Below are 12,506 nucleotides of genomic sequence, written 5' to 3' on the forward strand. Positions count from 1 at the left end.
TCTGTCCGATTTCAAACCCATTTTCTTTACCTGTTAATCACTACCAGTAACTTCCTTTTCAGGGATTAGCTGATACCAAAATTCCCCAATCTGGGACACCTGTGAGTATTCGGAGCAGCCGGAGTGTGTCTGTACTGAGGATCCCAAGTCAAAGCCAAGTCAGCCAAACTTATTCCCAGGGCTCTCTCCACCGCAGTGTTAGCCAGCTCATGGACATGCAGGACAAGAAAGTCTTGGTTGATGACGCGCTGTGGGAAACCATCATGGGCCACAGCAGTGGACTGGTGAGTTGATTCCCTCGCCAAGTCTTTGCTAAACATCCCAGAGAGACCTTGGTGAAGACAGGGCCCAAAGCTTCCTGTCCTCTAAATGCTGCCCCTCAGCATTGGGTACATCCCTCTGAGCACTTGCCAATTGGGAGTGAAGGATTTGTTTACTAGTGCGATGGCAACTGTTTGATAAGCCGGGGTAAAGTTGGGTCTTCTTCTTCAGATATACAACAGATGTTCAAAGATAATTAGATAAAGCCAAGTGCCTGTAAGTCCAGCGGCTTGGGAGGCTGAGTCAGGCAGATCATGAGTTCAAAGCCAGCTCAGCAACTTAGTGAGGCCCTAAGCAACTTAGGGTGATCCTGTCTCAAAATAAAACATAAAAATGGCTGAGGATGTGGCTCAGTGCTTAAGAGCTCCTGGGTTCAATCCCTGGTATCCCCCTACCCCCAGCAAAAAAAAAAAATTTAGATAAATACATAAAAAATAGATCCAAAGCAACAGGCTTGTAGGTGCAGGCTGAGGTGAGTGCAGGAGAACAGTGGAATTCAATAGTAGAGAAATGAAAACCTTGTGAAATACAGAGGCCCAGGCCTGCTTCATAGCAAGAGAAACAAATAGCCCAGCACCTGCCCTCCTGGCTCCACAGCCATGGGAGGGGCTGTCTCCCCTCCACAGGGATAGAGGTGAAAGAGGGAGTCCCAGCAGGCTCTATCAGCCCAGTTCCTGGCGATCCTAGCTCTTGGAAAGTTTTGTGGCCCTTGCAGATTTACAGACTAAATAGATAAAGGGCCTGAAATCTGACTAGTAGTCTGGCTGTAGAAAAGAAATTCATGTCATCTCCCTGTGAACCCTCAGGCTAGTGTTCTGTAGCCAGGAGCTATCTTGAGTCTAAATTGTCCAAATTTAGACTGGCTTTTGGAGTCAGAAACTCCTGCATATTCCCATCTCTGTGACCCACACACACTTCACTGTACTGACTCAGTGGGTGGCTGCCTCATAGATTTGGTTCAGGGGAGTGACTGACACAAATGTACTGAGAGTGCTACACACAGGGTGGGGGGCGATGCGGGGGTGTTATGATGCAGACAAGAATTGAGAGTGCCCTCCTTAAGAACTGGGTGATCAGGGAGCCTGGCCTCTGTGACCAGTTACATGGCCAATCACTTGTGGTTCAGCATGGGTGCTAGAATCCTCTCCCAGTAACACACAGGACTCCTGTTGCTAACAAGTTAAAATAGAACTCTGTCCACTGCTGTCCCACCCAGAGGCGTGCTGGGGAATTTCCAAGCAATGTGACTTCAGCCCTAGCTGTGGCCCCACACTGAGGCTCTTGGAGCCTAAGAAGGTCTGGAGAGAAACTTTGCACAGCAACAGTTGTGCTCTCTCTGGCACTCTCCTGTGAGTACCTTAGCTGAGAGGAATTTTACATGGCCCCAGCCGGACCCACTCTCATTGATCTCATAGGATTGAAATAATATGGGGAGAGGGAGAAACACCCTCAAGGCCACCACCCCTCCTCCCAAGGCAAGCATAGCTGGGGGGGCTTGAGAATCTGTGCCTGGACAGGCATGCCCACAGCTGCAGCCGAGTTATTGTTGTAAGGATAGATGAGGCAAGGCCCAAAGATAGCAGTTAACAGTTCTATTTGGCTGCAGCCAGGTTCAGAGGGCACAGCTTTTGCTATAATTAATCAATCCCCTGAATCCCAAGTTCAGGTAGTTTCAGAACTTTATATCCAGCATGTAAGGGGAGGGGCTCAGAAGTTCACAGTCTGCAGAAGTTCACATAAAAGCAGCTTTTTCTTTCACTGTTCTGGGCAAGTTAACCCTTCAAGGACAACACCTGAGAAGAGGAGAGCTTCTCCCCTCTCTTTCCTCCCCCTGCTAGTTGTTACCATGGGGCCCAATTGGTAACTTAAAAATGTAGCCCAGCTCAAGGCCAGTGTCTAATCAGAGGCCAAGTGCTCCAGACTCCTCACCATTACCAGAGCAGCCAACACCAGTGACACTTTAAGAGCAAATATCAATAGTGCCTGAGGAAACCCCTACCCCACACAGGAGCTACCACTTCCCTTATAGGAATAACCACACAGAATACACCCCACACAGTTGAATATCTATGCCACACCTATCTGCTCTGCTAGAGTCACCACTCTCATATAACCCACAAGAAGAGTGCATCTCTCCAACTCCAGTATAGGACACGCTGTGCACATTTACTAATCACAGCCAAAGAAGCTACCGGGAGATTACATTCAGTATCTAGCTGAAAATAAACTCAGTGTGTAACAAGCTGATACTCCAAGATACATCCTAGGAGGAAACTACTTATTAAGAAATGTGGTGAAGATATCATTTCACTACATGTACAAATTTTAACACAGGAACATAAAATATGAAAAAAAAGCAATATGACACCTACTAAAGTTCATAATTTTCTAGTAATAGATTCCAAAGACAGATATCAAAGTGGATGAAATTCTTAAATTAAGAATTCAAAAGAACAATTTTTAAAAACTTCAGTCAGATCCCCCAAAATACAGATAAACTAAATGAAATTAGGAAGACAATGCAGGTTATGAAATTTTTAGTAGAGATTCTGAAAAAGAATCAATCAGAAATGAAGAGCTCTACAAGTCAAATAGAAAATTCAGTTAAAAGCCTTAATAGACTAGATCAAGCAGAACAAAGAATATTGGAGCTTGAAAGAAAGGAGACAGATCTTTTGCAATACATACATGAACAGAAAAATATATACGTGTGTATGTGTGTGTGTGTATACATGGAAAATATGTATATATTTTTCAAAAGAATGAAGACAGCATACAAGATCTTTGGACACCATTAAGAGATCAAACATCTGATTCATCAGCATACCCAAAAAGGAAGAAATAAAGATTACGGGCATAGAAAACCTATTCAATTAAACAGTAGCAGAATATTTACTTGCTACTGGGAAAGAGGTGCATATCCAGGTACAGAATACTTACAAAACTCCAAATAGACATGATCAGAAAAGATTCTTACCATGATATGTTAAACTGTCAAAAGTACAGGACAGAGAAATAATATTTAAATCTGCAAGAGAAAAGTGGCAACTCACATTTAAGGAAAATCTCATTAGATATTCTCAGCAGAAAACCTATAACTCAGAGGCCATGAATGATATATTTCAAGTCGTGAAAGAAAAGAAGTGCCAACCAATATTGTTACACCCATCAGGGCAACCTTTCAGAATTAAAAAAGAAATAAAATCCTTCTGAGATAAGCAAAAACTAAGGGAATTCAAACCACAAAACCAGCCCTTCAAAAGATGCTTAAAGGAGTCCTATATCCAGAAGCAGAAGATACCATCATGATAGCATGTGAAAGGACACATACTTCCAGAAGAGTAGATATACAAATGAGAAACAGAAAATAATAAAACATTATTAATATAATAAGCCATTAAACCACAAAGATGAAAAGAGGAGGACTCAAAGGATATTCAAAACCAGAAGAAAATCAACAAAAAGACACCCAATTTTGTAACAGTTGAGGATTTCATTACCCTGCTTTCACCAATGAGTGCCTATGTTAGAAAAATTAAAAAAAAAAAAAAGATTTAACCTAATGTTGCATTTCAAGGTCTTAGAAAAGCAAGAACAAACCACATCTAAGATTAGAAGGAAAGATATAATAATAATCAGAGCAGAAATAAATGAACTAGAGTCTAAGAGAATACAAAAGATCAGTGAAATGAGGAGCTGGTTCTTTGGACAAATCTTTAGTCATACTAACCAAAACCAACCAACCAAACCAAAACAACAACAACAACAACAACAACAACAAAAATCAGTAAAGACCCGAATAAATAAAATTATAGATGAAAAAGGAAACATTACAATTGATAATACAAAATTTCAAAAGATTATTTTTAAAAAAACTATATGCTAAGAAATTGGAAAACCTAGAAAACAATTTTTTTTTTTCTGGACACATAAGACCTACCAAAATAGAACCATGACATAAAATAGCCTGAATAAGCTGAAAACAAGTAATGAGACAAAATCAGCAATAATAAGTCTCCCAGCAAATAAAAGCCCAGAATCAGATGGCTTCACTGCTTAATTTTACCAAAATTTTGAAGAACTAAGACATGATAAGGACACACACACAAAAGAAATTTGTAGACTAGTATCCATGATTGACAGATATAAAAATTCTCAACAAAATACTTGCAAATTGAATTCAAAAGCATATCAGAAAGATCACACAACATGATCAAGTTGATTTAATTCCAGGAATAAAAGATGGGTCAAAATACACAAATGAGTAAATATAATAATCACATAAACAGAATGAAGAAAAAAGTTACATGATCTCAACAGATGTAGAAAAAGCATTTGATAAAACCCAATGTCCCTCCATTATAAAAGCCCTAAATAAATTAAGTAGAGATGGATCATTCCTGAACACAATAAAGGCTATACATGACAAACCCATAGCCAACATCATGCTGAATGGGGAAAAAGGAAATTACTTTCTCTAAGATCAGGATCAAAACAAGGATGTCCACTCTTACCACTCTTACTCAATACAATACTAGAAATTGTAGCCAAAACAATTAAAACAAAAGAAAAAAATAATAGGCATACAAATAGAAAATGAAAAAGTCAAATTATCTCTGTTCATAGATTATATGGTTCTACACATTGAAAAACCTTAAAGACTTAAAGACTCCATTAAAAGACTATTAGAACTATGAGAAACCAAGTGGAAAAAAAAAGACTATTAAGAACTGATACGCAAATTCAGTAAAGGAGCAGTATACAAAGTCAACATACAAAAATCAGTAGTTTCTATATATCAGTAATGAATTTGCAGAGAAAGAAATACCATTCACAATAGCTCCCACCCCACAACATAGTTAACTAAGAAAGTGAAAGACCTTTACGGATGAATATTACAAAACACTGAAGAAAGAAATTAAAGAAGGCACTAAAAGTTCAAAAAGATCTCCTGTGTTCATGGATTAGAAAATTGTTAAAATGTCATACTACCCAAAGATATCTATAGATACACTGCAATTTCCATCAAAATATCCAAGACATCCTTCGCACAACTAGAAAAAAAATCCTAAAGTTTACATGGAAGCACAAATGACTGAATAGCCAAAGCAATCTTGAGGAAAAAGAGCAAAGCTGGAGGCATCATAATTTGTGATTTCAAGACATACTACAGAGTCTTAGTAACAAAAACAGCAGGATATTGGCATGAAAACAGACACCTACACCAAAGGAACAGAAGTGAGAACCTGAAGCCAATCCATGCATTTATGGCCAACTGATTCTCAAAAAAGTTGCCAAAAATACAATGACGCAAGGACAGCCTCTTTAACAAATGGCAGATGACCCCATGCAGAAGATTGAAGCTTAACTGTCTCTCACCCTGTACAAATATCAACTCAAAATCAATCAAAGACCTAAATGTAAGACCTGAAACTGAAATTACTAGATGAAAACAGGGGAAAACATTTCATGATATTGGTGTAGGCAATGATTTTGTGGATAGGACTCCAAATACAGAGGAACAAAAGTAAAAATCAACATATAGGATTGATTATATCAAACTAAAAAGCTTTTGTATATCAAAAGAATCAGTAGATCAATGACACCTATAGAGAATGGGAGAAAGTATTTATCATCTGACAGAGGGTTGATATCCAGAATATGCAAAGAACTCGAAAAGCTAAAAAAGTAATTACAAAAAGTAATCCAATCTAAAATGGGCAAATAATTTGAACAGATGCTTCTCAAAAGAAGAAATATAAATGGCCAATAACTAAATGAAAAAAGGCTCAATATAATTAATAATCAGAGAAATGCAAATCAAAACTACAATTTCACCGCATTAGAATGGTTATTATCAAAGAAACAAAACATTAAAAAATGCTGGAAAGGATGTGGGAAAAAAGGAACTTATATACTGTACATTAGTATAGCCACTAATATATAGTATATATTCTATAGTATATATATATATTGAAGGTGCCTCAATAAACTAAAAATAGAACTACCTATAAGATCTGTGTAATCCACTCCTGGGCATAGATCTATAAAGCATGAAGTCAATATACAAAAAGAAATACTTGTATACCACATTTGTTGTAGCTAAGAAAGGGAATCAGCCCTGGTGCAAAATATGGTGTATATATACACAATGACATATTATTTAGCTGTAAAGAATAATGAAATCCTAGCTGGGCATGGTAATACACACCTGTAATACCAGCTACTCAGGATACTGACACAGGAGGATCACAAGTTCCAGGTCAGCATAGACAATTTAGAAAGATTTTGTCTCAAAATAAATAAAGGCTGGGAATGTACCTCAGTAATAGAGCATTTGCCTAGCATGTGTAAGGCTTTGGGTTCAATCCTCAGTACTGAAGGGGGAAAAAAAGGAAATATTGTTATTTGTAGAAAAATGAAGGGAACTAGATGACATCCTATTAAATGAAATAGGTCAAACACAGAAAGACAAGTTCTCTGTCATGTGGAAACTTAGAGAGAGAGAGAGAGAGAGAGAGAGAGAGAGAGAGAGACTGGAAGTAGAAGAGGATTAACAGGAGGGACTGGGTAGGGTCCTGAAGGAAAGAGGGAGAGAGCAGAAGAAGGGTGGATGGACATGATCAATGCATAATATACACGTGTGCAGAAATATCAGTGAATTCTCTTAATCTCTATAATTATCCCTAATAATTCTAACAAAAAAAGAAAAATTATACATGTGAATAAACAAAGACTCAAACAGACTACACTTCACTAATTTGGCAGAAGTGGACTAGAGATACTGGAATTGACCTAAAACAAGACATAAAGTTCAAGCACCTGTTTTACTAAAAAAAAAAAAAAAAAAAAGAACATCATTTTTTTCTAATGGTTTACTATTGGAAGAATCTTTACTTTAAACAGATTAAAAAGCCTCAGAAAAATCATGTTAAATAAGGGAGTTACTATTTATAAGCTTCGCCTTTCATAAATTCAGTGCAGCGGTATAAATAATTGACTCTTTGAAAGGTAACTTCATCATTAGCTATTTGTTACGAACCCCCTAGTGGCTGAAATGAGTAAAATCCTAGAACTTTCACCAATTATCAAAAGGTGCTATTAGCTGCCCAGGTGTTTGCTGGAGCATCATCAGTCCTTTGGTCTAGTTAAATATAAACAGCCAGCTAAGGATTTAACTTCTGTTCACTCCTTTGAGGCAGAATTTTTCATCTCTATTTCTTTCAACCATCTGCTTCTGCTTTTGGACTCTCCATCTTTCTTTCCCAATTTTTTACTTTTCCTTCATTGAACAGTCGAGGACTTCTATGAACCTTTCTTGATTTGTGGGAAATAATAAAGAAAACTGGCTCGATATTCCCTATCACCATCAGAAAGTATATGTCAGTCCTTCATGCTTGTTTAGAACAATTTATCTATCTACCAACACACATATATAATAGAATCATGAACTTGAATGCCTAAAACAACATAAACTATTCAATAATTCTATTGCAGATATAAAGTTTTTAAATGATAGGGATAGTTATATTAAGTTGAAACAAACAGTTGCTAAAGGATTATTTTTAGCATGTAAAATGGCAATTTTAATAGCTTAGGTGAATTATTTTAGTTAATCTTCATAAACTACAGGAGGTGTTACTATCATCTTTATCTTTATAAAAGGAACTGAAGTTTAGAGAGATTAGGGACTGACCCAAAGATACACAACTAATAAGTAATTTTTTGTAGGGTTGGGATCTTGAAAACATCACCTTAATATAGATCTTCCTTTTGTAACTATTACACTACATTGCCATTTTTGCTTGGTTTTTATAGTACTGGTAATGGGCAGTGTGCAAAGGGATTTAATGTAGACTTTTGAACTTGCCCAATACTTGACAAGTTTTCTGTTCATTATAAAATTATATAAACATTACTAACCCTATTCCATAAATACAAAATATGATGAGAGTAGAAAGCAATAAAGCATTATAGCTTGAATTCTGGCTCTTCTGCTTACTGTTTGAATTTAATCTTTTGTTTAAAAATTATATACACAGGCTGAGTATATAGTTCAGTTGTTAAGAGTGCTTGCCTCAAATGCACAAGGCCCTGAGTTCAATCCCCAGCACTACAAAAAAGAAAACAAAATTACATACACACAAGTGCATAAATATCCCCTATTTACAAATGAGAGAATAAGCTTACAAAGGTTAAGATAATACTTAAAAATGACATAAACACATTTTGGATTAGTCTGAATTTCATGTCTCTTCATGATGTGGTCTTTTCAAGAGGGTAAATTTAAAGAAAGGACTGTCTTAAACCACATCTTAGCGCTAAGAATAGGATATTAAATTCTGAGTACTTTTTATATTGATAGACTTATCAATTGACAGCAGATACTACTGAGAATAAATATTGTAATCAATGATAATTGGCTTACTTTTCAGTATGTGGACGAAGAGGACCTGATGAATGCCATCAAGGGCTTCAGCTCGGTGACCAAGGAACACACCACATTCACTGACACCCACTTATGAAGAATGGAAACATGCACAACACGGTCTGGACCTAGGACTGCAGAGGCCCTGTGTGTCCTTACTGCTGGTTTATTACAAATGAACATAAGAACATAATTTAAGTGCTGAGAAGCCACTATTTGTTATTTGGGAGGTTTTTTTGGAAATTGTTCTCTAATAGTTAAGAAATGTTGCTTTCCTGGGGTCTCAAAGTAGGAAAAGTGTCTCTATGAAAATATTTCTTTTGATGACTTATTTTGTGTAAGATAAAGCATGTAATTTTCAGTAAGCTCTGGCAGTGGTGCATTGGCTAAATGAATAACTGGTGGCAATTTTCATATGGCCCAGAGCTGTTACAAATGAATTGTAGAAGTTGCTTGTTTAAAAAGATTCTGTTGAGAGGATGTTGCTGCTGTTCCTTCAATCAGCTAATTCCGTTAGGATTGGTATAATCTTGTAAGGAAATGATATCCCAATTTCAGGCCATGCTGAATCTCACAAGGAAACTTTGTACTGTTGATACTCACTTAGCTAACGATTCTAGTTAACAGCAGCATAAACTTACTCTCAAACATCTGCTCTGGCATTTACGAATCTGGAGAATCAAAGTAAACAATTTATATATTCCATTTGAACCACTGTTTTTATTTAACATATTTTACATAGTTTTGAAACTCCGAAGTACTGATTCATGGAATTCTGTCAATTCACTGAACACCACAGGACTCTAACATCCTCAACTTTTAGCTCATTTCAAATAGAAACTACTGTTCTACCTTAGTTTGACCTATATAAAAAATTAAAAAGTGAAACTTTGCTACTCACAATTTTGAAATTGTTAAACATATTTATGTGATTACAAAACTATGTGTTTGTATAAATGTATATCAGATACTCTCTGAACTATATACCTTCCTTCCAGAGAACTTTCAGTCTAGAGTCAGTAAGAACAGATAACATGCAATAGTACTAATTTCTATGGTTAAAATTTTTTGAAACCTGCTCAATTTGGACTGGTGAAAAAGTCCTATAAGCAAGTCATTGGTGAAAGTACTATAATCAAGGAAAAACAATTTTTGTCATCAAAATAATATTGAAGATATTTAAATTTGTTCTGCCTGAAAAACAACGTAAGAAAACCTCTTTTTCTTCGTTTTAATGCTTCCAGGAAATTATTTTCAATCTGTTACACAACAGTCTGACAATACTTTGTAAATCTATGTCCAGAGGCAGTTTGATTTTTGCAAAGTTGAGCTGGCAAAAACTTCTGCAGGGATAACCTTACTTGTTCTGCCTAAAAACTATGAATTACCCCTCTGGTCCAAGAGTCAAAGACTGTGGACTTTTGTAGGTACTGAGACTATCCAAAATTGTGGGAGAGCAGCTCCTGAGAATGACAAACTCCTAGACATAGCTTGCCAACTGTGTCAAAGCACATATCAGTATTAAACAGAAGTTCTCTGCCCCTTTATTACATCTTCTATACACAAATCTGAAATGATTGTGCATAGTTGGCAGTAGAATTATATATATTTTTTTCCTCGCCAAAAGTTTTATACATAGGTTTGGCTAGTTTACGGATTTTTATTTCCATTTGCTGATTTTGGGTCCATATGTTGTTTAAAGCTAACACAAATGACCATTCACCAAGGCTGAATGTTGACCACATAGAAGCTACCTGTCACAAATTTGTATTCTTAGTCTACAGTTCTTCAAATGGGATTTTCAAGTCACAGGTGAACTCATAAGAGTTCATTCTTGTTTTTGAAATTTAATAGACTTTAAAGGCATAGTTCTAAAGTTGAAGAGAACACAAAACAAAACAGGAAGATTTATCTTAAATCATTCTTCACTTAATCATCTAATCACACTTTGTTATTACCCAAATTCAGTTAACTGAATTATTTACATTTGACCACCTAGGTCAGGATAAACAGCGGTTGTACAGCTTCCACCCAGAGTACTACCCTCAGCAATACTCATAACTTAAATTTATTTCAGAGATTTTACATTTAATTGGTATTGAATGCCAAGCCTGATATACAAAGTTATGCAGACCTGAACCCTCAGAGATTCTGATTAAATTGGTCCGGGATGGGGTTAAGGTATCTGCACTTTTTAAAACTTCCTAATGTTTAGAACCAATGAAATAACCTGGAAGAAATCATGAAGAGCAATAAGTGGACTTGATGTTCCCTGGCCTACTGCTTTTCCCTTACAATAATCAATTCTCCATGAATTGCTATTCTAAATCAGATTCATGTCTTATCACTTGTACAGGCCACATTCTCAGCTTAATTTAAAAACTACCATGTTTTGTTATTCCTAATACTGTTTGATATGAGTTCATAGTTATGTTTTTGTAAGCTCTACGAAGAATTGTGTTTACAGATGATCTATTGTAATTTCCATTAAATGGAGAACCTAAACACGAATCTGTTATAGTACCTTATACTGATGTAAAACTCATGCTGGCATCCATATAAAAACAATTCATCTGGAAAAACCTGTAAAAATAAACAGTCCAGGGGAAACAATTCTGTAATAAGGAACTCAATTATGTTATATGAATAGTAGTTGATTTCCAAAGCACAAATATCATGTAAATTAATCTCAATATGGTTTGCTTAATAAATATTTAAATGTGAACCAAGTTTGATTTTATAAACTTATGAGAAAGCAATCTAAAAATCCTGAGTTACACATAAGAAATGATGATAAAAAGATGTACTCATTTAAGGAAATAGGATGCTATTGGTATAGTCTCAACTGAGGTACATTGGAATAAACTATGGTACTGTTTTCAAAATGTGAATCCCACCCACCAGATATTCACGTTCAAAAAACTGGAGGAAGGCTTGGGCAACCTTAAGTGTCTATCCTCAGGTAATTATGATAAAAAAGCCTGGATGAGAAAAACAGGAACAAAACCATTGGCTTTTCAAATGGGAAGATATGGATTCAAAGGTGGTTCAATAGCTGAGTTATTTTATCTTTTGTGAGTCTCAGTGACCTGTGAAATGAGAATACTTATCAACTGGTATAATTCACTACTTGGAAATAAGTACAAAATTAATTGAAAAACTTTTAATCATGAGAATTCTAATTCTGTTCTCACTATTCATCAATCATACAAAGTACAGATGCATTTTAATTTTTATTCTACTTACAACAACCTTAATGATATTGGTATAATGAAAAATTTAGGCAAGTGGGAATACTTTGCTTAAGGTTACAAGGTGCCAGAGTAGACTCAATTCTCTGCTAAGGTTCAATCTAAGGTTCAGTCTCCTGTAAGTATATGAGAAAAAATAAAATGGACCTATAATAAAATGCAATCCATGGTACAGTCAGCTAACTTTTATAATATTTTGCTATATAATAGCCCTCATTACTTTTTAAAGTTTTCTTTTAGTGGTAAATATTCCAATTTTTCCGCCTTAATTTCCTTAGTTGTCCATCCAACTTCCACACAAATGTGATTATAATGAAAATGGCATAAGATGAATCCTTAGTGACTTTGAAATTATGCTTTGCCTAACCTTTTTCCTTACTGGTAATATAACTTAGTTTCTCTATATATTCTCCCTCTCCATTTTCTTTTTATAGGAAGAAGCCAAAAAAAAAAGAAAAAAGAAAAATGATGTAGGTTCACTTCAAACAGAATAACAACTAAAATCA

At 35.8% G+C, this 12,506-nt stretch overlaps 1 protein-coding gene across 1 annotated transcript in view; it reads left to right on the top strand.

The window, feature by feature from the left end:
- The window catches only part of Ush2a (usherin), a 740,698-nt gene extending 730,860 nt beyond the window's left edge, over positions 1–9,838 (top strand). The window contains exons 74-75 of the mRNA XM_015483330.2: positions 63–284; positions 8,757–9,838. Of these exons, the coding sequence (XP_015338816.1) occupies positions 63–284; positions 8,757–8,846 (312 nt within the window). The 3' untranslated portion in view covers positions 8,847–9,838. The remainder of the gene's footprint in view (positions 1–62; positions 285–8,756) is intronic.
- The last annotated feature ends 2,668 nt before the right edge of the window (positions 9,839–12,506 follow it).

This window comes from Marmota marmota, unplaced genomic scaffold, assembly GCF_001458135.2.
Source record: "Marmota marmota marmota unplaced genomic scaffold, marMar, whole genome shotgun sequence".
NCBI lineage: Eukaryota > Metazoa > Chordata > Mammalia > Rodentia > Sciuridae > Marmota > Marmota marmota.